The sequence below is a fragment of the Canis lupus genome, chromosome 1, assembly GCF_011100685.1.
Source record: "Canis lupus familiaris isolate Mischka breed German Shepherd chromosome 1, alternate assembly UU_Cfam_GSD_1.0, whole genome shotgun sequence".
Taxonomy (NCBI): Eukaryota; Metazoa; Chordata; class Mammalia; order Carnivora; family Canidae; genus Canis; species Canis lupus.
Genome location: NC_049222.1, coordinates 8,625,408 through 8,653,382, shown reverse-complemented (window position 1 = coordinate 8,653,382; position 27,975 = coordinate 8,625,408). Strand labels below are relative to the sequence as shown.

The 27,975-nt window shown below is 38.4% G+C and overlaps 1 protein-coding gene and 1 long non-coding RNA gene across 3 annotated transcripts in view; one reads left to right on the top strand and one right to left on the bottom strand.

Annotated features, from left to right (window-relative positions):
• The window catches only part of DOK6 (docking protein 6), a 368,735-nt gene that overhangs the window by 183,857 nt on the left and 156,903 nt on the right, over positions 1-27,975 (top strand). For both annotated transcript variants that reach the window (XM_038525819.1, XM_038525818.1), the window contains exon 4: positions 20,534-20,653. In XM_038525819.1, coding sequence (XP_038381747.1) covers positions 20,534-20,653 — 120 coding nt within the window. The remainder of the gene's footprint in view (positions 1-20,533; positions 20,654-27,975) is intronic.
• Positions 62-21,097, bottom strand: LOC119870701. Its single transcript, XR_005353349.1, has 3 exons — positions 20,450-21,097; positions 710-813; positions 62-223 (listed from the first exon to the last, which is right to left on the bottom strand). It is a non-coding gene; the product is annotated as an uncharacterized LOC119870701 (long non-coding RNA).

Below are 27,975 nucleotides of genomic sequence, written 5' to 3'. Positions count from 1 at the left end.
CTTTATACACTTGGGAAAAGGGGAAAATAAAGAGAATAATGAATATCATAGAACAGTGTGGTCTCTGGACCAGCAGCACCCGGGTATCTGGGAACCTATAAGAAATGCAAATTCTCAGGTCCCACCACAGACCTGCTAAATCAGAAACTCAGGATGGAACTTCAGGAATCCACTTTAACAAGCTCTCCAGGTGATTCTAAAGCACAGTAAAGTCTGAGAACCTCTACAAGAGAAGAGAACAAAGAAAGAGGTGAGAAAATGTCATGACAAATAGAAAACAAAATGGTCAATAAAACTCCAAAATAAATATAAGTACCTCCCTGGTTTGTTTGTTTGTTTTTTTTTTTTTTTAAGAGATCTCATACTGGATTTTAAAATTTAGCTATGTACTTCTTACAAGATAAATGCCCCAAGAGTAAGGACCCAGAGTGACAGCAAGTAAAGGGTTGGGAAAACTGAATAGCATGCCATAGATTGTGTTACTGTTTCCAATTACTGCCTGCCTTTCTCTGTTAGAATATTAAACCTTTCCCATTAACTTTCTCCCGTCGGTGGAACGTGGGAGCAGTGACATAGGCCACATTTGAATTTTAACAGCATTGCGTGATTCTGTCTTCAATTTTATCCTCTCTACCTTGAGACTGGGATAAAGGCTGCCCCTTCTTCCTGGTCCCAGAAGGAGAAGACCTGGAGCAGAGCTGAAGCTGACCTGCATACAGGGGCAGGACCAAGAAGTAAATGTTTCTGTTCCAGAAATCTTCTGAGATGGCAGGCTGTTTCTTACCACAGCATGATGTAAGCGAAAGTTGAGTGCTGCAGAAAAATATAACAGAAAAATGCAAACCAAAGAAAGCTGGTGTCATGTAATGAGGTTTTTGAACTTAAAATATTTATTAGAAGTAGAATCTGAGAGTCCTTAGCCTTTAGGCACCTAACAAAATAGTCTCAGAATAGGAGCTGTGTGTTGATTACATTACAAGGGTGAAACTGACCCAATCCAGGAGGGAAATGATAAATCCAGCATGATGAGAGATTTTCGCCTACATCTCATCATTCTGGAATGAGCTGTGGACTTGTGTTAGACCTCAAATAAAAATCAACTGAACTGTCCTATGGATAAGAGCATTATCTGGGACTGAGATGTACGTGAAAAGGTCTCATCATGCTGGGTGGGTCTCCGGGACTTCCTGGGCTAGATGTATGACCGGGAGACCCTTTGGCCTCAGTCATATCATCTCTACATTTGGGAAACTAGTAGTGACTAACCCACAGCATTAGAGGGATGCTTACATGAGTTTTTAATACACGTGTTCCTAGGATAGTATCTGTCATGCAGTAAATATTTTTTTTTAGTAAATATTTTACAAATGACTATTATTTTCATGGTTGGAAGGCTGACAACTGCTACTAGTGATTATTGCTATTAGGATGATAGCTCACACTCCTTCCACTGCAGAAAAGACACCGCAGGCCAAGAGTTGCCCTTTATTTACTAATTTTCCTGATCAGAATAAAGGAATCCCTCTGCTTCCTTGGCTTTGCTCCTTAGATGTCCCAGGAGCAGCTCTCTGAATACAAATGGAAACAAAATATTTTTCTGGTGTCTTTTCTTCAATATTCCAGAATACAACACAAGCTTCTTTAGAGAGATTCAAAACGCTTCACTTTTGCACACATAACTTTCTTTTTCCAATAAGAAAAAAAATATTGGCAACTGGGTTCCCAATAATTCATTCTTCTCAATATTCCTGATCTGGTGCTCATGGCAGCTACAAAAATAAGCCTGCGTGCGATCATTAAACACTACCTCTCAACTCACGATGCATGGCAAAGACAAGTTCCCAAAGAGTTACAACATGGTCCTAACTCTTTTTCTTAAGGAAGATATTTTTTCTACAGTGAACATTTGAAAACACATTACAGCTAAATATGCACAGTTTGAAAACTTTCTTCACTCTGCAAGAGAATAATGGAACCATATAAACATTCAATCACTGAGCCTGCTTCTGCTGCCCCTGATCCCAGAGGTGAAAGGCAGCCGATCAGCCTGAGCTCCTGTTGCTGCACCTCCACTGCCTTGGCCCACACATACTCTCTGCTCTCTGATCTGTTCCTTCAGAGAAAAAACCAGCTGGATCCCTGTCTTTCCTGTTCTATAAGGTGATTTACAAAAAAAAAAGTCATCATTCTCCACATCTACATGCATGCGATCTTCTAAAGAGGCACAAAGCATTAACTGAAAAGTGTCCATAAGAAAGAGATAAAGTGATCAAGAACACATTAAAAAGGCTTCATGCTCTCATTTTACAAAAGAGGAAAATCACCTAATAATTATTAATGTGAGATGTATTTTTTGTAATTTTTAAAAATTATTTATTTATTTGAGAGAGAGAGAGAGAGTGTGTGTGTGTGAGAGAGAGAGAGAGAGAGAGAGAGAGCAGGGGAAGAGCGAGGGAGAATCTCAAGCAGACACCCTGCTCATCGGAGAACCAATGTGGGGCTTGCTCTCACAACACTGAGATCATGATCTGAGCCAAAACTAAGAGTTATATGCTCAGCCAACTGAGCCACCTGGGCGCCTCTCTTTGTGTTTTATTTACAAAGTAATTCCCTGAGAAATTGGACATTACTCACATTTACCATGGAATTTTGTCACAATTGGACGGTCTGGGGTAAAGTCAAGGGCACTCTGCATGTGGGCTGGCAGGTCCTTAGATACCACAACTGGCGGAGGATCCTGACAGTGACCTTGTGCATTGCTAGTGTTTTACAGCCAGGATGCATTTTGGAGTGTCTCAGAATGGCTAAAAAAGGACCTTAATCCTAGTGGATCTTTAATCTGAGGGAACATAAGATCCTAGTGGATCTTTAATCTAAGGGAACCTTAATCCTAGTGGATCTTTAATCTAAGGGAACATAAATGCTAGATTTTAAATATTGTTAGATGAGCGTTCAGAAACCTGGTGTATCCTTGTAAAACAATGATGATAGAACATTGGTACTAGTATGTGGGTCAGTCGTGGCTCTGCAGGAAGGGGCACCTCCATCTGGAGGCCACTTTGAACCCTCGCACATGGTTTCTGTGTTTCTGAAGCAAACGCCGTGTCTAAATTGTTCATATTTGGGGACATAGACTTTGATCGATTGCTATCTTTTATATGAAGGGGAGTCCAATTGAAGTTCTCTTTGTATATTTATTTACATAGAAATTAACAAATGTAAAATTTCTGCTAACTTGTAAACTTTGACTCACATATAAATCTCAAAGGGGCTGACCATTTTCTCTCATTGTTTGTATTATGATGGTGTGTACTTTTGGGGGATATTGACCTTTTTTTGAGATTGATCTTAATGATTTCATGTTTTTCTCTCAAATGACACATTCATCAGGACTAAACTTTTATGAAGGATCCCCAGCCACCATAATCTAAATTGAGCAAATTTTGGAGTTATCACAGTGACCCCAAGAAGCAATACATTATTTTTCCTACTTATCATGGAGACATTAATCGATACCTGATATTTCTTATGTTTGAGTTATAAATTCAACTGAGGACAAAGTTGATGCAGAAAGTCCTAAGAGTTAGAATGGCACTTGAAAATTGATTCAGTAATATGGATAAGCACTTAATTAAGAGCAACAAAGAAGAAGCTTGTTGGCATCTCCTAAATAAGAAATGAAAGTTCAGAAATCCCAAGTAATTGCTCAGAAGCACATGTGGAAAATAGTGATGTCTCTTCCCATTACCCTCTGTAATAACAATTTAAGGTTACTTATGTGCTGTTGTTGGGATGATAGCTCTAAAATTTAGCTCACCCTTAGCAGAGAATATCAGAATGTCTGTGATTAATGATCATCTAGTTAATTTTTCCTTTCTAAAAAATGCTTATGAAAATTTAAGTTTAATTTACTGAATTAATTTTTTAAGTGAATGCAAGCAGAGATACAATATAAAGGAAAAATTGAAAGCTTACATGAGATATGTGACATGGGCTGTTACCAATCACTCCTCATTATAAATACACATTACAGACATTTTTTTTTTTTTTTTTTTACTTCTCTGCCCAAATCAGAAATCTGAATTATACTCACTCTGAGAAGGTGCACTTTTGAACTTGGAACAGAAATAGTAATCAAAAGAGGAACAGCAAACCTATTCTCCACCTTAGCTCTTGTAAATAAACACAGAATTTAATCTCATCATCAGTATTTTAGCTCAGAATTCTAGGAGCTTATTGTCCTCTCTCTCTCTCTTCCTCTCTTATTTCTCCCATGGTTCTGTCTTGAGATTCTCACATTTTAATGAGAATATACATTTATCTTAGATATTAGAAAGCTTGCTCCTATTTGTAATATACTGCTTTATCTGCCACCATTTCTTATCAAGAGGGCTCTTTGCTTGAAAATATTTTCTCCTACCTAAACTATAATATTCTCCAAATTCTAGGCTCTTTCCTTCTTCTTTATTTGGGGCTCTTAATGTCTTTGTTGTGAGATGGATTTTGCCTTTGAATGAATAGAAAATAGTTGAACAGAGTTTCACATTGATCCATGTTAGTCAAACTAAATTTTGCATGAGTGTGCAGCAGTAGAGTTCCAATGAAACTTTCTATAATCAGTTTGAAAACCTGTACTTTAGAGAAAAAATTATTGTGATCCATGAATAAGCAAAATGGTAATTATTTGAGGATTAATCTCTTGTGCCGGGCCTATGCAACACTGTCCTATGCCGACTCTACACTGATCTAACAGTCATACTAAACTTATTGGTACAAAACTGATCTTCAAGTTAAAAATAGTTGCTTTCATGGAAATGCTTACTAAAGATAAATGGATTTAAGTAGTGGGATGGAGCCATCCTTCAAGGTGATATCTTCATCTTAGCACCAAAGCCAATGAAGAAAACCAAAGGATGCTTTTTTCTTTAAGAAATAAAGCCATTCAGAAGTGATTTCATGCTATCTCCTTGAAACAGTGTTTTGATTCTAAAGGTCCTCAGATGATACTGCAGTCATTAACAACAACAGGGAAACAGAGGAACAGAGGTGAAAGCCATCTTCTTCTTCTTCTTCTTCTTTTTTTTTTTTTTTATGATAGTCACACACAGAGAGAGTGAGAGAGGCAGAGACATAGGCAGAGGGAGAAGCAGGCTCCATGCACCGGGAGCCCAACCTGGGATTCAATCCCGGGTCTCCAGGATCGCGCCCTGGGCCAAAGGCAGGCGCTAAACCGCTGCGCCACCCAGGGATCCCTGAAAGCCATCTTCTACTGGAAGATTCAACAAGACAACACCTTATCCTTAGGGACATAGTTAAGAACCTGGATGGATTGGCCGATTCCTTTGGTCCCAGGGAAATGCCTACTAAATCTTGCTGTGCTCTGAAGTTATTTCATATTCATCCCATCCTGCAAGTTCTGCAAGAAAGTCTATGACTTCTACAGGTTATTTTAAGATCCCACAAAAGAAGTTAAAAGTCACAGGTCAGTTAAGCACAGGAAGTCTTTAAGGACAAAAAATCCAGCCTAAAATCCACCTGGAATAGGAAAATGGGTCCCAGTGATAGATAATAATCAAACGGTCCACATATCATCCTCAGGTTGTTTAAGATGGCAAAAATACATTGTGGATCAATGCTAATAGGAAAATACTTTAACTTGAGAAATTTTGGAGATGTATAATTCTAAAAAGAATTGGGGGATTTTGCTGCCCTTTTCCCCAGGAACAGTAATATGTTTTGTATTGACCACAGTGGAGCTTTTAATAAAATCATACCTTAATATTAGACAATATTTCCCTAACTATTTTGTCTGATAAATGTCATTTTTTGTCATATAATCTCTTAAAACTTCTTAGTAATTTAAGACCTCATCTTTGTATGCTATATTTTATTTTATTTTTATTTTTTTATAATTTTTTTAATTTTATTTATGATAGTCATACAGAGAGAGAGAGAGAGAGAGGCAGAGACATATGCAGAGGGAGAAGCAGGCTCCATGCACCAGGAGCCTGACGTGGGATTCGATCCCGGGTCTCCAGGATCACGCCCTGGGCCAAAGGCAGGCGCCAAACCGCTGCGCCACCCAGGGATCCCTGTATGCTATATTTTAAATCCTTTTAAGTAAGATTTTTTTTTTCTGATAAAAATGTGGTAAAACAAAACAAAAGTATGGAGCCAGAAATAGTACAGAGTCTTATTCTGGGGTTTAGTATTTTCTCTATCAGTGTCACCCTCAGTAATAACTGGTCATACTGCCCTTTTCTGCTCCTTAACCAAATCGTGGTTCCTTACTCACTTTCTGGTCTTAAAATCCAAACCTATCAGACTTAGGCACAGATCCAGTTATTTTTTTTCCTTCTCCCTCTCTGAAGCCTCAGGAGAAATGGGAACATAACTGTTTTACAGTCTTCTCACCCTGCCAAATTCTGGCTTCACCATTGTGTTGAGTCCTGAGAAAGAGGGTAGAAAAAAACGTGCCAACACCTCTTTCGTCAGCTGGCGTGGCTGCCGTTTTGTCTTGAATGCCCATAGTGTCTGTGTGGCAGGTTCTCTTCACTTGGGAATTGTGAGGTTTGGGGAAGTCCTGAGATAGGCTCCTCAGTGTACAGACCCTGGTGTGAGTGCAGATGGGCTTCAGCAACCCAGCCTACCCTCTTACTTTACTGATTCCTGCCTGGCATGTGCCACCTTAATCTATTCCGAACTTTCTTTTGCTGGCGTCTCTTCTCCAGCCCTCAGCCAGCAGACAACCCTCTTGGGCATCTTCAGGGACCAATTGGGAAACACTAAATTATTTCATGTCTGCCATCCAGTGCAGGAGAATGCAGGCCTCCCACCAGTGCTAACTGGGGATCTCTTTCCAGCTTCCCTTTACCCCTCATCAAATTGGTAATAATGCAAAAAAGCAAATGTACTGCATAAGCAGATTTCCAATCTGTGATTTCTTATGCATCAAGATGCTCCCAGTCCCTAGGGAGAAGTTCTCTTACACCCCTCCCCCCATATACATACATACACTAGAGGTGCACAAAACACCCTCTCCTTGACTTGAGAGATGGAGAGGTAAGAAATTGCCATAGTTCTCTCCTGGGCAGCCAAATCTGTGCTCAAATCATTTTTTGCTTATTATTTTTCACTCAGCACATACATGGGAAGAGATTGCAGCAAGGGAAGGAAAGTGGCCTGTTCTCATAATTTTAGGCACTGTGTGAATGCGTATGGCAGCTCTCTTTAGAATGTTTTTAGAATGTGGAATATTTAGTTGTTTTCAGGTAGTAGCTTTAGCTGGATCCAAACATAAGAGGACCTATCCTATTCAACTATATTAAAGTTTAATAATATTTTTTCCTGTAATAAATGAAAATTATTTCCAACTTCGATCATTTCAGAAGCCATTAATTTAAAGGGTAATTCATCAACAAATATGTTTTTCAATAAATTATTATGTAATGTTTGGATCAGGTCACAAAGGTGATAAAAATAAAGATTGAAATTTTAAATCTGTGCATCACAAAGTTTATTAATTAATTTCAGGATATACTATTTAAAATTCTTGTAGTTTTTTTAAAGCTTTTATTTATTTATTTGAGAGAGAGAGCACATACCAGTAAGAGGAAGGAACAGAGGGAAAGGAATAAGCAGACTCCCTGCTGAGAAAGGAGCCTGACCGCCCCCCCAACCTCCCACCCCACCCCTCAGCCTTGGGCTGGATCCCAGGACCCTGAGATCATGACCTGAGCTGAACACAGACGCTTAACTAACTGAGCCACACAGGCACCCCTCTTATAGTGCTTTTTTTGATTACAGCTATTAGTTGGGTTCTTTCATGATTTCTGTATTTTGTTTTTAAATATTTACTACGAAAGGATTTTTCACACCTATGTAAGTACTTTCCTGTGACTAATACATTATCTTTATTCCCAATGAATGTAAAATTAATTTCAATATAATATTTATTATATGTTATCTTTTTTGATACAGGCTTTTGAAAAGCTATCTTTACATGCTGTACAATACTTATGATCATATGAATAGTACATATAAATCTTAATGATCGTCTTGCTGCAAATTATCAGAATAATTACCACTTTTATGTTCCTCATTAATTATTTGAATTTCAACATGAGTGGTCCTCTTGCTTTCTTCTTTTATGAATGTAAGATTAGAATGAAATAAGAATTCCAGTTTATGTAATGGTGAAAACTACTAACATGTTCTTTTTAGAGATAAGCAAAGGTACTCACCACATTCATCTCATCCCTAATGGCAGACAATGCTTGTCCTAAGTGCTCTCGGTGGCTCACATTGTGTGTATTTAGAAGAAACATTATGGAAAATATTTTATTCTTTTCTAAAAAGATATTTTATTTATTTATTTTACAGAAAGAGAGTGTATAGGGAGGGGCAGAGAGAGAGGGAGAGAGAGTGGAAGAGAAGCAGACTCCCAGTTGAGTGCAGGCCCCCACATGGGGCTTGATCTCAGACCCGAAATCATGACCTGAGTGGAAATCAAGAGTCAGACACTTAACTGATCCACCTAGATGCCCCCAGAAATATTTTATTCTAATTTCCTTAACAACTAACTCCAAAGGGAGAACATGTCATTTTACCATATACCTAAAAGAAGCTTACCAAATAGCACAAAGGAATCCCACCAACCGTGCTTCTGGTTACCAAATATCCATTGAGTTTTCTTCCTGAACACAAACTGCATTCACTCCTCCTCAAAGGACAATTCTGGTGCTTCCATTCCTTCCCAACATCCAGTTGGATGCACAGTTGTCCCTACAGCAGGACCAGACATGGCTCTTTATGGAAGAAACCTATGGCCCCATACCAGTGCATACTATGGCATGAGACAGGATGAACTCTGGTGTAGAGGCCCCCTGCTATGTGGATGGGGTCTTTTACTTGATTAGTACCAGTGTTTCTCCCTGAGGGGAGTCACCAGTATGTTGTAACCTGGAAACCCATGATCTCACTTCCTGGGAGTGATTTCTAACTGATTTCTAACTCTTTTTAAAAGCATAGCAGATTTTTCATTTTTTTTATTTTACTTAGTTCCATGTGCCAATATGTCTGCATTTCTTTTCTAGAAATGCTTCCCTTGAATTCTAGGCCTTGTGCTGTTTCCTGTTCAGACCTTGAGCAGTCGGGTTTGGTTGGAGAACCAGCCTCTTGGTATCTTCTCCCAAAACCATTTATCCAAATGAACAGATGCACTGGGCATCAAACTCTTGGCTGGACCTTTACTCCAAGGAATTTTCAGCTTTTCACAGGTTTCAAGAAAGAATATGTAACTCAGTCATATCATTTTAATTTTTATTGGAGTTGACTTGGAGTTGAGAAGCAATTGCCTTTTCAATCTGGAAAGGCTCCAACTTTTTGGATATGGTCTGTTTCTTTTTAGTCATTTTATGTGCAAACTGACCAATTCATTTCCTTAATACCTTGCCAAATGCAGCTACAGCCACTAACACTTACTGTCAATATTCTATTTCCAACCCCTCTCCATGCTTCACTGAATTTTCTAATGCCACCACCAAGTTATTGCAGGTGGTATTTTAGCCATATAGTTTTCTACTACATGATGGATCAGCATCTTTCCCATGTTCCTTGATAGTTTCCTTATCCCTTGCTGACTGACCACCAGGACAACGAGACAATTTAATTTTCTTTTGTGATAAGCATGACCTCACTTTTATTTCATCTTCCATTTTTTTAAATTAAGAAACACTAGGTATGTAGCCATAACAATTCCCAAATCTCAGTGTCATCACCCATCAAACTTTTTTTCACTTATCCCATGGGTCTGTAGAATGGCTGTGTTAATCATGGACATCAGGAATCTAGACTTACACAAGCGCTGTTTTGTTACTTGCTTTTATATCACTGCATCAGTGGGAAGAGAATAGAAAGAATTGTGCACCTAGCTCTTACAACTTCCATGCAGAAGTATCACAAGAAATTTCTACTTTCCTTATACCACTAAATTCTTGATCTCATGTCTCCTTCCAGCTACTGTGCCATCTATCTCCTTTTTTTAAAAGAATTTATTTATTTATTCATGAGAGACACAGAGACGGGGAGGTGGGGGCAGAGATATAGGCAGAGGAAGAAGCAGGCTCCATGCAGGGAGCCCGATGTGGGTCTCGATCCCAGGACTTCAGGAACATGCCCTGGGCTGAAGGCAGAAGCTTACCTGCTGAGCCACCCAGGCGTCCCTATCACTCTTCTTCCGTTTACAAAACATATACCAAAACCTTGCAAATAGAGTTCTACATTCACCCATGTTCTGACTGCAATTCATGTCTCCTCTCTCCTATTTTTCCTTGCACATAGTCCAAGTGTTGGACTTTTGTTTCAATCAGTCTAACAAAAACTCTCCTTACTAAGGTAATTAATGCCCTCCATATCGATAAATCTTGTAGGCAGTTTTTAAACCTCATTTGACTTGAGGAATTACAAAAAAAAAAGAAGGTAAGCTCTTCTAGAAACAGAGCAGAATGGTGGTTGCTAGGAGTTGGGGAGTGTGAGAAATGAGAAGTCGGTAAAAAGGTACAAACTTTTCAGCTGCAAGATGAAGGAGTTCTGGAGATCTACCGTACAGCATGGTGACTATAGTCGATGATACCACATTGTATATTTGAAATCCACTAAGGAGTAGAACTTCAGTATTCTCATACACACAAGATGAAGCATATTAAGTAAAGATTATGGCTACATTAATTACTTTGATTGAGGGGATCCTCTCACAACGTATACACATATCAAAAGATCGCATTGCACACTTTGTATATATTACAATTTTATTCGTCAGTTGTACTTCAGTGAAACTGACAAAAAACAAGACAATAAACAGCCCTTGGCTTCTTGAAACACTTTTGGTTCTTGCTTCCAGTATGTAATATACTCTTTCTTGTTTCCTCATCCTCAAGTGTCTGGTACTCTACGCCTCCTTTCGTCCTCTTATCCTAGATCTCTAATTGTGGGACAACCAAAGTCTTAGTCCCTAAATGTCTTCTTTTTTCTGTCTGTACAAACTAGTTGATGGCCTCACATGGACACATGGCTTTAAGTAAAACCTACATTCTGTTCTCCCCACATTGATACATCCAATCTGAAGCTCCATCCCGAATGCCAGGGTCATCTATCCAACTGCCCACTCATCTATCTACTTCTATATCTAACAGGCATCTAAAATTTATTTCTAAAATTGAGCTCTTATTTTCTTCCAACTGTGCCTCTCCCACAACCTTCACTGTGTTATTAGAATACAGCTCCATTCTCCCCAATGCACAGGAAAACAAATACTGTGTTCATCTTTAACTTCTGGCTTTTTCTCACACTCTAACTGTTGCAAACTTCCAAACATCATAGGTTCTCTTGAGTAAATTCTAAATCTACACGGTTATCCCCTCCATGCCCACTTTCCTACAGTGGTCCAAGCCGCCATTATTCCTTTGCTTGTTATCCATGGCCACTGCCTCTCTCTCACTCTTTTTACCTTTCTTTTTTTTAAAGATTAATTAGTTAATTAATTGATTGATTGATTGATTAATTATTCTTTAATGAGAGACACACACAAAGAGAGCCAGAGACATAGGCAGAGGGAGAAGCAGGCTCCATGCAGGGAGGCCGATGCAGAACTCAATCCCATACCTCTTTCTTTATGATAGTCATATTTTCTTTCTTCGATCAACACCTCTTAAATTCTTCTTTGAGCCTATTCTGCCTTCAGCACTTTGCAATTTGTTTTTCACTTCTGAGTTATTTTTGTCCTTTCTTCTACTTCTTTTCTAGGTTCATTCTACTCTTTGTTTTTCCTATTTTTTATTCACTTCCATTCTTAGTTTTTGAGTTTCTAATTCAAGCTGATTTTTTACATCCACAGATGTTTGTTTGAATATGTTCAATCCTTTTTGGAGTGTACACTTAGAGTGTTCTTCTGCTTCATGTTACTATTTGCGAGGAACGGGTGAGGTGAGAGGTGGTTTTCCTACAGTGATCTGAACTTGTATGAATTCTCCTGTCTTGGGTGTCTGCAGTAGTTCTCCATGGACTTATTCCCTTTGCTGGTTCTCATGATTGGGTGTTTTTAACAGTCCTAGTTTAATTCAACCCTTTTCTGTTAATGTAACAATGTCCAGGAGTGTTTCAAGGATTTTGTTTGCTCTGGTGATGGAGGAGGAAGTGTGAGTTCTCTGATATTGTGGCAATTTTTTGTCTGATAAGACCCTACATTTTCTATTTCTTTTTCTGTTTACTACTCAGTTGCTGCAGGGTTCTTCTTCTCTCCTTTTGCCTTGATTCACCCTCAGACATATGAAGGCTGTCTTTGAAATGATTCTGGCCCCTCTCAACCCACTGTGTGCCTTTAAATCACATATCTCTTCCGAATGGCATTTGGTCCCTTACCTCACATACCCCTTCCATCCCTGCCCTGTAGGTTATGTTCCCATCTAGCCTGTCCTCTCTTAGTGTCTGTAGACCCACAGTGGATCTCATCTTTCTGGCAGTGGTTCCAACTCTCTCTCAGACCCTCCTCTATTTGCCCTGCTGTTTTTCTCACTTAGCTTTTGTAGAATCTGTGTTCCCTGTCTTGAGACTTCTTTACTCCAATTGTGATAATTAGGAAGTCCTTAGTTTCTTCAACTTCAAGAAGATTTCATCAAATTGTGTTCTGCTTATTTGTGTGTATTTCTAATTTTTTATGGATCAAATCCCATTAAATTAATATGCTTGCTTGGAGGTTTTCCTAGAGAGAAGAACAGACTGTTTGGCTTTTGTCTTGGTTTTGGTCTTCAGTGGCTAACACAACAAATCACACATGGCAGATTTCAACAATACAAATGTACTCACATTTTTGAAGAACAGACGTGCAACACCACTCTACAAAAAGTAAGGTGTTAGCAAGGCTGTGTTTCTTTCTAGAAATTCTGGGGATGCAGACACTTTTAGGCTCATTGGGATTATTGGCCAAGTTCAATTCCATATTCAGTATGAGTTAGTGCCAAATGCTTTTATAATAGATTTGGCTGTGTAGATAGAAAGTTTTTAGATCCTTATATGATTTTAGACTATAGTCTTAAAAAAACCACAGCACTGGCAACATTTTCATATTCCAGCACACAGCTTTTCTCTTTCTTGTCTTCCCCACCACTCCCAAGCCCCACGTGATTGTTACATGGAAAGAAATTGCTTTTAGGCCTTCTGAGAACATCACTAAGATGAAATCTCTTGACAGCATCTCTTCTTCAAAAAGTTCCCTGCTTGGTAATTGTTCTTGTGAGAAGCTTAAAATGTGTGCGTCAAATATTCTGTTGGTATCTATTAAGAATTGCACAGATCGGAAAGTATTTCATCCTGATGCTGGCTTTCCATCACAGAAATGCACTTATTCTCAAGCTGGGCTTCAGTGTTGTCGCAAAGGATTGTTTTTAATCTTGCTCCCTTGTACTGTGTAGTTTCCTGTTTCCAGCATTGCAACACACACACACACACACACACACACAAAGTATACCATCATTTTTGGACTATTTGTAAGTGTTGATTTGTGTCCTTCCTTATTTTCTCTGAATTGTTTTAAGCCCTTCTGTCATTTGCTAACCTCCACATTAAAGCATTTTGCAACAAATTCCTGCCAGGCTAAAGAGCAGCACATTCGATGATTCTGTCATTTGCTGCTATTTGTCATTTGTTACTTTGAAGGATAGACAGGACAATTTTCTCTTTGGCCACATCTGAAAGCCTAATCTTACTCCTCCAAATCACAAAAGGAGAAGAATAGCAGAATAAGGTGTGCTATTCCGGATTCAAAAATTTGATGTATCAAACTGCTATGAAGGAAAGGAAAAGGAGTTATGATTGTGTGCATGAAAGATGGAATAAACTGAGCTAATAATTCAATTCCCTGGTACTAAGCTGACCTTTTACTAAGACTCCATTCCCTTATCTAAAAATTTGATCAAGTGTTTATCACATATAGAATCAGAGGGATTTACATAAGACTGTCATCCTGCCATAAATACGACTAATAAGGTGAGTGAAACATACAGCTTAATAAAATCAGAAACATTTTGAGTGGGAGATACTTCAGAATTACTGAAGTTCAGTAGAGAACCATATTTGCTATTTCTCCCTTCCCTGCCTAATCAAAGATGTGTTTTGTCTAGATAAGCCAGCTGTGAATAACAAACTTAAAATATTCACTTAAATGGTCATGAATAGAGACTTCAAAACAACCACCAAGTGACTACTGCCCAAATTATCTGCATTTGGTTCTAGAACTTGTCTTAAATTTCTGGCAATTAACTGCAAATCCCATCTGTTTACTTATTCCACATTTATTGATTAGTTTCCGTATTGAGGTGCCGTGCTGGGATCTAGAGCGACGGAATCAGTGTATGTCACACTCCAATATCTTAAATATGTTGATAGGAAGGCAGAACGATAACTCATGAAACGTAGAGGGTATGTGAGAAGTATATGTGGAGCACTGTGGAAATATAAAGGAAAGGTGTGCAATCTAAACATGGGTCTGAGGAGCTCAACCAAAGGATTATTGGGTGTGAGCAAATGTGGAAGGGGCAAAACAGGGCACTTCAAAGGAATAAATGCGCTTGCTACTCAGAAAAGAAAACTAAAAGTTCTTCAGTGTTGCAACTGATCAGTTCTACTGATCTGACTTCAATGAATCAAGCTCCTTCCTGTGACCTCAAAACAGAAACGTATTTGCTGAAACACGTCCTTAGGTTTTAACTGATTTCTTGTCTTCTAATACAGAAAAAAATAAGAGAAAAAAAAAAGTTCATAAAATATCAGCAAGGCCAGCTAAGTAACAAGTAGGTACTAATTTTCAAGAATGAAAGTCATCATCAAAACATCATATATTTTAACAGCTCTATAAATTTCCCATAATGATACAAGAGGTTTTTGTGTTCTTACAGCAGGATTCTGCAGAAGGAGACATTTTTCTTCATTTCCCAGCGAAGCGTGTGTTTAAAAAGACTTTAACAAATATGAAAACAATATTATCACCAAATCATAGCAAATCTGCACAGGAGATAAGAATTGGATATAATACTTAAAGATTACTGGCTTTGGTGAAGACATGAGGATTATTTTACCTACATTATCCCAAGATTATTAACAAAAGCTAGACCTCGTGAAGACTAAGTGCAATAATCATTATTTCCACACAAAACTAGCCCTGCATCTTTCAATAAATTGACATGAAAGTGATTTGGTGTTATTTTAAAGTTTTATTTTAGCTAGTGCTTTATGATTTGGGTGGATAGCCTATTTTCTGTACATGTGATGAAATTTTTTTCACTTTTTTCAAATATAGTCTATTTTGGATCATTTAACTTTCATGTCATTATCCTAAGGCCTAAATTTAGTGAAAGTAATAAAGCTCGAATTTAATCATTTATTCAGCAGGCATTAATTAAAGATCTGCTACATAAAGACCTCCTCTGATTCAAAGGGATACAGCTCTTCTCTCCCCAGAATTCTGCAAAGGAGGGAGGGAAAGACACTCTGGGAGAAGCCATTCACCTTCACTGAATTTCTATTTTGCACTTCCCCTGATCTTTTTCTCTACAATCAATAAACCCATTCGTCTCATAGTTCACTCATTTAGCTCAATCTCCTTTCTCCATTTGACTGGTTATCGCCAAACATCTTCTAATTTTTTCTTTTGGGAGTTACTAAATTTCTTCAATCAACAAATTTTATACATAATGGAAACATTATTTGGGTGTCAGTTCTAGGGAAAAAGCTATTTACCTGAATTAAAAATTTGAGCATAGCTGCAAGCTACCCGAAAAAGACATCTTAATGAAAAAGCACATCCATCACAAAGAGAAAATGTAGGAAGCATCATAGAACATTTTTATGCCTGTATTCCTCCTTAAAGAAATTTATTATTTTTTATTTTACTTGAAAGAGAGAGAAAGAGAGAGTGAGCATGCAGATGGGGGAGAGAGAGAGACAAGCAGACTCCCCACTGAGTGCAGAAACCTACAGGGAGCTAGATCCCAGGATCCCAAGATCAGGCCCTGAACCAAAATCAAGAGTCCGATGTTACACCCACTGAGCCATGCAGGCGCCCCTCAAGAAATTTAATTATTTACGCATATATGTAGGTAGAAGTTTGAAAGATAAAATGAAAGACGAAAGGCACCAAGTCTGTGGGAAAATAAACATTTTAAAATGCAGTGGGCTAGATGATTGCATTTGCCTTTAATCTCCTCTCCTCTGCAAAAATAAAATAAAGTAAAAAATGGAAGGTAATTCAGCGAAAACACTAAATAATGCTGGGACAAAATAAATTAACACACCATAAAAAATTAAAGGACCTCAATACATAGAATTTTCCAAAGAAAGAACAAATAAAAAGCATGGGTCTAATTATTTGAAAGGTGACTAATCAAAAACAGGTTTAAAAAAAAACAAAACAAAGCATTGTATAATACTTAAGTAAATTCAGCTTATCTACAGCAAAACTGTTAGATTAAGTATGCAGACTACAGAGCTTAATACTCTTGAGATAAAGGCTTGGGGCTGATCTTATTGAACTAAATGGTACAACAGCCCCCCTTTTCCACGTGGCGGGGGACATTCCAAGACACCAGTGGATGCCTGAAACCAGGGGTAGAACCCAGCCTTATTAGACTGTTTTTTCTCCTACACACACACACTCCTGATAAAGTTTTACTCACAGATTAGGCACAATAAGAGGTCAACAGCAATAACCAATAATAAACTAGAACAATGATAATGTTCCGTAATGAAAGTTCTGTGGATGTGGTCTGTGTCGAGCTTGTGCTGTACCCGCCGCCCCTTGTGAGGATGTGAGGATGTGAGGAGATGAAATGCCCGTGGTGAGAGGAAGGGAGGTGAGTGATGTGCACATTGTGACGTGGTGGTAGGCTCCTGTGGCAGACAGAGGACGATCATCTGCTCCCAGCCATGCATGGGGTAACTGAGCCCGTGGACCTGGGGGCACCCCTGAACTGCAGAACCGATGCTGCCTGCATGAACTCAGGGCTGTCCCTAGCTGCTCACAAGATCCCCAGAGACGCCTTTCCATCTTGGCCCCTGGCCACCATCCCCACACAGACACATTCACACACACCCACACAGACCCTCACACACACACACACACACACACACACACACACACACTGACACACACCCTCATGCATTCTCACGGGCAGGCACATACCCTCACTCATACACTGACACACATTCACACTCACACAGACTGTCACAAATGCACGCACACACTGAAACGCACACACTCGTGCACACTGTCGCAGACTCACGGGCACACACACATTCAGATACACACTCACAAATACCCTCACGCTAGCTAACACACATTCACACATATACTGCTGCACTCATACACACACACACACACACAGACACACACACTGGCCCATACACTCACATGCACACATGCCCTCCCTTCTTTCCGGGCCCTGATCACATTTCTTCCACGTTGCTCAGCCTTTGCCACACTTCCCAGTTCCGACGGGTCAAGCCAGCAGCCCTGCAGGGTACCACATCCTAAACTAACCCCCCCCCCCCGCCCCACTAAACTAACCTACAGACAACAGAAACTGGTTTTCATATAACCTTCTAGCACACAACAGTACCTCACAGTGAGTCTGCAGTACATTTTTATTAGAAAGAAATGAACTTTTGCTGATTCCTGAATTATAAGAACATCTCCCTCCCTCTGTTCCTCCCTTCTTCTGTCTCTCCCTCCCTCCCCCTATTTTTCTGTTTCTGAAATTGTTTACAGTTGTCTTTAATGTGACTATATGTATCCTATGTTTATTACTTCCTCTGTTTCTAGTCCTCTGTACTACTGCACTATTAAAATGCTGAAATACTGTGATTCTTGGGATTTGATCCAAAAGACATCTTTAGCTGCCTGTGCAAGCTCAGGAACCCCTGTCATCTCTGTGCTGGGAGACCTCCCTGGTTCTTACAGAAATGCCCCCATTGAGTTCTGCCCCAGAGGATGAGCTCCAGCTTCATAGAAGCCCTTTTACCATAGGGTTGTTTTCTTTGTCTTACTGAATCCCAGGACAAAAGAATTAATAGAAATGAGCGACATATTGCTTTAACCACTGGGCACGCACTGATTTAACATTTAGAGAGAATGCTGGCACAAAAGTGTTTGTCATATTTAACATTTTTATTTTTATCCCAAAGAGCATCCTAGGTATTCTCAGCTCCGTCTATGGAGTACCAGAAATACTATCAGGTAGAGACATGCAGATGAGACGTTCATTGCATGTGATTTTACTGATGATTTAGAATTGTGGAGTCCTGAGAAATAGTCAAGATATGAAAATATAAAGAGGAAAAATATAGTCATATTGTCTGCCTTAACAGAAATGTCAAGGATTTCTAAAGATGTGGCATGGAAATTGGCTTAAGATTTTGATTTGGGGACGTCTGGGTGGCTCAGTTGTTGAGTGTCTGCCTTTGACTGAAGTTGTGACCCCGAGATCCGGGATCAAGTCCCACATCGGGCTCCCTGCATTGAACCTGCTTCTCCCTCTGCCTGTGTCTCTGCCTGTCTCTCTGTGTCTCTCGTGAATAAATAAATAAAATCTTTTTAAAAGATTTTGATTTGTTGTTAGAAAAGCTTTCAAAACTTTTATAAATCTTATAAATCAAAACTCCTCTATCTGATGAAAAGGATTTTCAATACATGCTGCTGCTGCTCCTGTAAAATTCTTTTCAGGAAGGCTGGCCTTTCCTCACTAGAAAGGATTCCTCATGGAAAGCTGTGAGCCTCAGCCCATGCCTCTTTTGTATATGATTGGCCTTGTGATTGAAAAGGATTATTGTCTAGATTTCCGAGAAAGGCCTCAGCAGCCAGACCCAGGCTCTGATTCCACCTGAGCAAAAGGCCAGGCTCACATGAGAATCTACTTCCTCCCTAACCTAGGTCGATGATGCATCTAGAACTACTGAGAGGATGGCCCTTGATACGTGCAAACTGTACCTTATGTAAAGAAACACCTTTCATGCCTAGAGCATGGGAACTATTATTTTCATTAGAATAGTCCCCTGTGGAGGACCACATGCTCTTTTTCTTTATTTTCTAACAGTATTTTATGGTCTTGACAAAACTAAAAATAAATGACAAATTTGGCTTGACATCTCATTGATCAAACCTATTTTTGAGGCAAAGGCAATGTGACTAAGCACAGGAAGAACCATTACCCACGTTTGATGGTGTTGACCGTTGAGCAGAGCAGTTGGTATTCAAATCCCTAGAGTCAAGAAAACCTGTCACAGATAACTTTTTTATGGGGAGCTTAAAATGCCAACGCAAAGGTTGGAATGTCATCCACAGAGCGCAACAAGAGATTTGAAGGAAATCTATATTAAACTGTTCTAGTAGAGATTTATGCCACATGGAAAAGTCAGAAATTTCTCTGGGCAGGTGTCAGTGGAAAGTTCTCATCCAATTTCTGTGCAGCAGTTTTAGGGCCTGGCCCAAACCTTTTTTCAGATCCTTCATATTTGTAATATCTACAAGAGCTGGGCTGCAGTTCTTTCCTGGTGCTGACCAGTGATAGGGGACCCAAGGGTGACACTGCTTATCCACCTCACCCACATGGGCTAACATAAGAATCAAATTCACTTACATTTCAGAAAGTGTTAGATACTACAAGATTCTGTGTAGGTGTAAGATGTTCTGAAGTTTCAAGCAAAGAATAAACTTGTGAATATAAAGAAGTTGGAAGATAACCAAAATCTTAGATAATTAGAGTTTTCTAAAAGAGAAAGTTACTTTGAATATCCTCTCTGAATTTTTTTTCAAAGTAAGGATGAACCATTTTTTATGTTTACGGAAGAAAAGCTATCACGTTCTTGTGCCAATCTTTGATACGTTGCGGTTCAGAATGAAGGATCAGATTTTCAACCCACACAAATCTAAGTCACATTAGGAAAGGTTTCACTCATTTATTTTAGTCTGACATTTTTCAAGTATTTGTTTATATATTTTTATTTTCTATTTAATTAATTTTTCTAAAAATAAGAAATTTTCTAAAGACAATATCTAAAATTTAAAGACCTATATTTTAGTATGATATGATATAATTAATATTTAATATTTTAATATCTAAATATTATAATATAACTAATATCTAAAATAATAATTTTTCTAAGTACTTGCCCTCTAAAAATTAAATCAATCCAAAATATACTGGATGGGAAACAACATTCACAGACTATTATTTGTAAATAAGATAAAGTACATTGGTGTAACTTGAAATCACTTTAAAATATAATTTTATAATGTCAGCCCATGGGAAATAATTGTGGGGATTTTTTTCATTTCTTGAATATAGGTTTGTTTTTTGTTGTTGTTCTCTTAAGGTTAAGATTTTTTTTAACTCTTACCACCTACCTTGAAAGAAGGTTCAGGAAGTGATCTTCCTCTGGCATATCTGCACAGCACTGCCTAACTTGGATGGTGTGTGTTCGTTTCCAGAGCTGGAGGCCGAGGAGTGGTGCAAGCACCTCTGCATGGAGTGTCTGGGGACCCGGCTGAACGACATCAGCCTTGGTGAGCCCGATCTTCTGGCCGCAGGAGTACAGCGAGAACAAAATGGTGAGTGGAAGTTGCCTTCTGTTACATAAAGTGCACTAAGAGTTGTAGAACTTTGAGACCAGAAAGGGCCATAGGAATGTTTCAGACCAATCATTTTGGAAAGAAAGTAAACTGATCAGTAACTGTGAAGAGGCTTTCCCCAGGTTGCATAGCAACTGGGAGAAAATACAAAGGTACAATGCAGGTGTCCTGACCTTGCTCTGTGACATTGCAGTATATCTAAATAAATTACTGAATAAGGTAACTCAATAGATATTAAGTTTTGAATGTAGATTTCTACATTTTCTTCTTTGAGAGTTGCTGTAGAATTAGAATCTTAATCCACAAATTGGTCTGTCCTGTTACTTGTAAATAGATTTTTAGGGACTTTGGCTAATATTAGGTCTTAGCTCGGGCTGCTGGAACAAAGTACCCTAGACTGCATGTCTTCAACAACAGGAATTAATTTCTTACAATTCTGGAGGCTAGAAACCCAAGATTAAGGGTCGGTTTCCAGTGAGGATCCTCCTTTTGACTTGCAGACAGCCATCTTCTCACTGTGTCCCCACATGGCTGAGAGAGAGAGAGAGAGAGAGAGAGAAAGCTCTCTTATGTCTCTTCTTGTAAGGGCACTAATTCCATTATTGGGGGGTCCACCCTCATAACCTCATCTAAACTTAATTACTCCCAGAGATTCCATCTCTTAAATACTGTCACCTTAGAGGTTAGAGCTTCAAATGAATTTTACGAAGGCACAGTTCAGTCCATAGCATACTATAACTATGCAACGATGAAATATCAGGGTATAATAAAATTGAGGCTTATGTGATATACATTGTTGACTTACTATATACTGTTCTCTAGCATAAGAGGCATTTCTGAAAATCTGCATGGTCTTGACTAGCATCTCTAAATCATGAAATCAGAGCAATGTGATGAGCTCCTTTTTCTTCATTTTTAAAAATAATTATAATCATCACTAGATGACCTAATCGTGTGAAAATAGAAACTTTTCAATGTTGCAAATTTTTGATGGCCAGTGTTTTTGAAAAGGTTGAGAGGCATCAGTGAAGCCTGACACTAATTATTAAGAAGAAATTCTGGAATTATCTGTGGTTATAAATCAGACAACACAGTTTGTAAAAGTGTACCAGGATAGCACTTGGAGATCATGATCTTGTTATGACTAATAATGTGCTAATAACTTATCATGGTCTTTGTGGCCCATTAAAAAAAAGCATTATTTTTTTGCTTGTTGCTACCTGAAAAAAAAAAAAAAAAACAACAACAACAACAAGTTTTCCCTGTTAATTGGCTATAAACACATGTGAGCACGACACTTTCGTTATGCTGGCAGTTTTCAGAAAGTCACAGAGGCATTTCTCTAGCTCGTCTTCCAGCTTCCATTTCATATTCCATTCTTGCCCATACTCTCTGGAATTTATTTCATCTCTCTGATCTGTTTCCTAAGAGCTGTGCCACATGCAGGACATCCACAATCGTGCTGCTCAAAGCATGCTGCTCATCCACCGTTTAAGAAGGAAAGAAACTCTTACCAATAAACATTCTTCAAGTACCACATCAAGGAAATAGGAAGAAAGGGAATAAATCAGGCCTGTGGGTGGGAACATCATTGTGTGACTCATTTAGTGTGAACTATATGCTTTTAAAGATTTGGGGTTGTATATGGTTTCCAACAGGACCAATGGATAGTGTACTCCTCTGGTTTATTATGGGTGTATTTTTAATTTCATAATAATGTCAGAATAATTTGCTGAGATATATAGCAGGAGCAGACATGGCCTGCCAAGGCAACTTTTCTGGCTGGTCTGAATGTGTGCTACACCCCTTACTTAGCTCAGAAAAGTGACTAACTCTCTTCTGATTTTAGTTTTCTGCTGAGTGAAAATTAACTCATGATGGTTTAGTGAGGTGATGCAAAATAAAGACTAACCCTCATGCTTAATTCAGTTAAAAAAAAAAAAGGCATAAGTATTTTTAAGTACAAGTGAAAATGAACAAATTCAAAATAATTCCTGTGTATACAAGAGATCTGAAATTATAATAACATTCAATGCCATAAATGGCTTTCTTAGATTTATTTTGTTTAATATTCCTAACTTCATACAAAGGGATATATGTGCTTTTTAAAAATAAATTTTAGAAAGTTATGAGCAGTGATTTAGTTGGAGAAGGTAGTGTTTGATTCTCTTAAGCAACCCCCTAAAAGTACATGGTACCCTATAAGGAGATGAGCAAACTTACTTAAGCACACAGACACACTAATGATCGCTGAGACTTTTAGTCACTGAACATGTTTAGTGTTCAGCATTAAAAGGAAACTTTGTAGATGGAGGATCTCCTTTCCCTAGAAATCACCTTTCACATGGGAGTATTTCTCTTCGGGTCCCAATGCCATCGGCATGGCCATCACTCCAGGCTCTGCAGGTCTGTGTACACTTCCTTTAAAATGCCTCGAGTCAAATAAATAAATAAATAAATAAATAAATAAATAAATAAATAAAATAAAATGCCTCGAGTCCAGGTAATAACACCTTTTCTTTCTTCTTGGCCCACTGGGCTTGCTGAAACTTTTAAAAATAGTCACTCATAGTATAGGAGAACATGAAAAGCATAAATCTTGTCAGAATATTAAGATTATAGGTTTTACTATTGTTAGCTCAAAAATTTCAGTATTTATGTATATATCTACATCCTTGCTGCCTGAGAGAGAAACACACACAGATAGACACAATTTGTTACTTGCATACCTTGATTTTCTCACTTGCTAATCAACGAACTTCCCCTATAAATATGATAATTCCATTTTAGGATCCCTCTTGAAATAAATATCAGTATTTCTCATGGTGAAGACTAAGAATGCTCTTCAAACAACTTCAGTCTGAGCCCTGGGGGCCCTATGATTGCTTTAAGGACTCACCTATTCCTAAAGACAGTACTCCTGTTCATTTTACTATGGGGAGGGAAAGTATTTATTGTTGTGGCTAGCTAATTAAAGTCTTTCAAAATAATATTATCCTTTAAAGGTGTCTTTTCTTGTCTTTCAATCACTATTCCAGATTCTTCAGGCATAACACTTCCTAAACATAAACCTTCACTTCCAAATACATGTTTGAAGTCATTAATATGTACAGATTTGAAAGATTCGTCATTACAGATTCAGTTTTTTTCCTTAAGGCATTTTAATATTAAATTATATAATATATTCTTCATCAGAAACATTATGTTACTATTTTATCAATGATGTGCTTGGATTTAATCTGAAATTTCTCTTAAGAGATAAGATAGGTTTGCCAGCAGAACTGATGTCAGAAATTACATCATTGTGGCTTGAGGTAATCTTGTGGTATCCTATCATCAAGGAAGGACTCACTACTCACACTTGACCACAGCATTTTTTTTTTTTTTTTTGACATTCAGAATTGCTTCTTCTCCTCTAATATTTTTCTGGCTCTTCACGCCACTTGGTCTTATTTACTCTGAGACTAGCTAAGAATAAACATTTGTGCAAATAATTTTTAAAGGTGTAATGTGTGTTGCTGAGATAAAAGTGGTTATCGATTAAATTCTTCGCTATAATCATCTTTATCTAGAGCTGTCAGCTGCTTTCGTATTGACCCAGAACCCACATGGTTTAGGGGAAAGTAAACACACACAAGTGCACACACACACATACAAACTTATTCTTAGACTTTAAATAACACTGCAACAAGAAAGTGCATATTAGGTCAAATTGAACTTTAAATTCTTTTTTTAAAAGATTTTATTTATCTATTTGAGAGAGAGAGCTTGAGCATGAGGGGAGGGACAGAGAAAGAAGCAGACTCCCCACTGAGCAGGGAGCCTGACACGAGGCTTCATCCCAGGATCCTGAGAACATGACCTTGAGCCAAAGACAGGTACTTAACTGACTGAGCCACCCAGATGCCTCTTAACTTTAAATTCTTACAACTTCTAGAATCTTCACATCTTTCTGTAATATTTAAGATAGCCTACACTGACGTTAGAATGTACAGTGTTACAATAATGGTCCTTTATAAAAGATTCACTCTACATAATAGCAATTTTAGAAAACAAATATTACATGTCAATCAGTAATAGCAGAAGCATCATAACCAAGAAGGAACTCACCTGTAGGAAATACCTGCAGTTATTGTTAGAAGTGGACTCCGAGGGTTTGTCCAGTTTGCTGTTGATGCAAGAGATCGCCATTTGGAACAAAATGGAAAAGTAACCTCAGACTTTGCCATCCGGTTAAAACAGAGTCAGATCTGAAGGCTTGATTTTATCTAGGAACTGGTGTCCCTGTTTAAGAAAGGACTAGAACTGGTACAGATTTTACTGTTAGCCTAAGAATGTGTATACCTTCCTCCAGAACCAATGCTCCACAGTATTCCAGTGTTTTTTCTAAATTATTTACCTGGGTTGCCATAGTAACCATGCTTCTTACATTCCACTCAGACACTCTCGTATGTCATTCACTGATTCAGTATTCACCCATCAAACATTTTGAGGTTATGATATGCAAGAACTAAGCTGAAGAAATGTAGAATTCTATAAAACATGGTCATTACTTTTAAGAAGCTCATGGAGTAGTGAGGGAGATAAACCTTGTAAACAAGGTGCATAGATCATTGTGTTTTAAAATAATGCTGTGCTGCGTTACTTGACACACAAAATCTCAATAGCACAGACCTGGAAGTGTATCTTTATTATTCATGCACAGATGGGTTGGCCAGGATTCTGCTGACTCAGGCTGGGGACTGCTGAGATTCAGCCCCAAGCTGCATGTGGTTGGTATCCATGTCTTTTCCTTGATGTCTTTTATCCTCCTTACACTAATGGCTACCCAAGGCATGTTCTCAAAACAAAAAACAGTAGTCCAAGCAAGCAAGCCCAAACTTGCAACACAAAATAAGCCTCTGCATGTGTCATGCTCACTGATACTCCATTGGCCAAAACAAACCCTATGGCCAAACCCAAAGTCAGGAGGCCAGCAGGACTCTCCACCAGCGAGGCCGTGACATGAATTAGAACTTATTTTCTACTATGAAGAGGAAATGAAGAATTGAGGAAAAAATTATGTAATCTACCATCTGAGGTATAATAAGCGCATGCTAAAATAAAAACAAAAGGGAAATGCTGTGGTATAGGTAGATCAATTCTAAACAGAACAGACTACTTTCTTCTTTTTTAAAATTATTTTTTATTCCTCCAAACAAGCCTTTTCAATCAGGCAAGTCTGGAATCCTTAATGCCCATCAATCGTTAAAGCCAGTATTTGCAGGACCTTACTCACGTGGAAAATGACCAACTAATGACAAAACAAGGACAACAGTAACAATAAATGTCTCCCTACTTTAAGGTTCTTTTCCCCAATTTTTCAAAAATGACCTCAGGTAAATCATACTCATATACACATATTCTAATACACATTCTTTATAACCAGTAATGAAAAGTTTTCCAAGTTTATTTCTTTGTCCATAGAATAAACCTGAGCAAAACCAAGTTTTGCATGGGGAAAAGAACCTACTTATGCCTGTGTTTGAATTTCTAAAATGCCATACACATACTCTAGTATTTCCTAAAGTGAGTTCCCGGAAATTCTACTACTACCACCACTCCTACTACTACATGCTCTTGGAAATGAGTTTATCGTGGAGTGTAATTACTACTATATACCAGTGTTGTGGGCTCAATTGTCCCTTCCCCAAAATAAGATATTTTGAAGTCCTAAGCCCTCAATGCTTCAGAATATGACCTTATTGGGAACAGGGTCTTTACAAAGATAACTGAGTTTAAATGAAGTCATTAGAATGGACCCTAATCCAATATGACCTACAGTATATCCTTATGAAAAGGGGAAATTTGGACACACAGACAGATGTGCACAGTGGGAAGAGGATGTAAAGACACATGATAAGAAGATGGTCATGTGACTGCAGTAACACATCCAGAAGCCAAGGAAGGTCAAAGATTGCCAGAAAACACCTGGAGCTAGAAGAAGCTAGATGGATTCTCCTCCTAGAGCATTCAGAGAGGTCATGGCCCAGCCAACACCTTAATTTCAGATTTTTAACCTCTAGAACTATGTGATCTTAAATTTATGGGGCTTTTTCAAAAGATTTATTTATTTATGAGAATGAGAGCCTGAGCACAAGCAGGGGGTGGGCCAGAAGGAGAGGGAGAAGCAGACTCTCCACTGAGCAGGGAGCCCAGCATGAGGCTCAATCCCAGGGCCATGGGATCATGACCTGAGCTGAAGGCAGATGTTTAACCAACCAACTGAGCCACTCTGACACCCCAAGTTTATGTTGTTTTAAGCCACCTAGTTTCTGGTACTTTGTTACAGCAGATCTAGGAAACTAATACCAATTCTGTATGATGGTCACAACATGCCTTAACAGAGTAAAGTTATTGAGATGCTCTATAGTAAAGATCTGGTTTAATTTTGTATAAAGTAACATTTTCCAAACTCAGTTTTCTATGTGTCTCTTTCTGCACATAACACTTATTCACACCCCATGTAACTTACCTTCCATGAAACACAATTGAAAATGCCACTATGGCCAATGAAGGTGATTATCTATAGGGAATACTGAAAGGTGAAGGTGATGGGAACAGCTACCCCATCAGGAATAAGATGATATTCATGAATGCAACACAAAATCTTGAATGGGACACACTATTTGCCTAGTCTTGTGTTGCATTGCTTTAATTTTCACTATCAGATGGAGATTGACATTGTATATGATTAACAAAACTTGGTTAAAATTACCACTTTCTTCATTTGGTGGTCTTCAACATGCACTATGATGGAATAAAGATCAATACCATATAGATTTCTGACTCTTTTTGCAATAAATGGGTCAGGGAAACCAAAGATGCTTTATAGTGCTTATCTTAGCACATGGCCAAATTGAATTGATCCATTTGTCAGACTGTAACCATGGCATTGCAAAGTGAGATGCATACTGGAAGAACTATCTTGAAATACCAAACAAAGGACCTTATCCTGTTTCCTTTGCCCTGGAAAGATTCCCTGTACAAACACAATGAGAGCAAAGATGTAAATTTCAAAAGCATTCCTACTTATGGGAAAGAAAAAGCTTTTGAGGGGAAAATGTTGAATCCAGAATTACTGGTATCTCCCAGCCTCAGGCAAGAAGAAAAAAGAGACTGAAAATAAGTTTTATGGAGAGTAAGAAGTAAATACCTTGCCTTTCCCTTTTCCAAAATGGGAATTCAAGCGGACAGACACACATTTATATCTCCTCATATAAACTGGAGATTTCTTCAAGATCAAATACTAGAATTCTTTA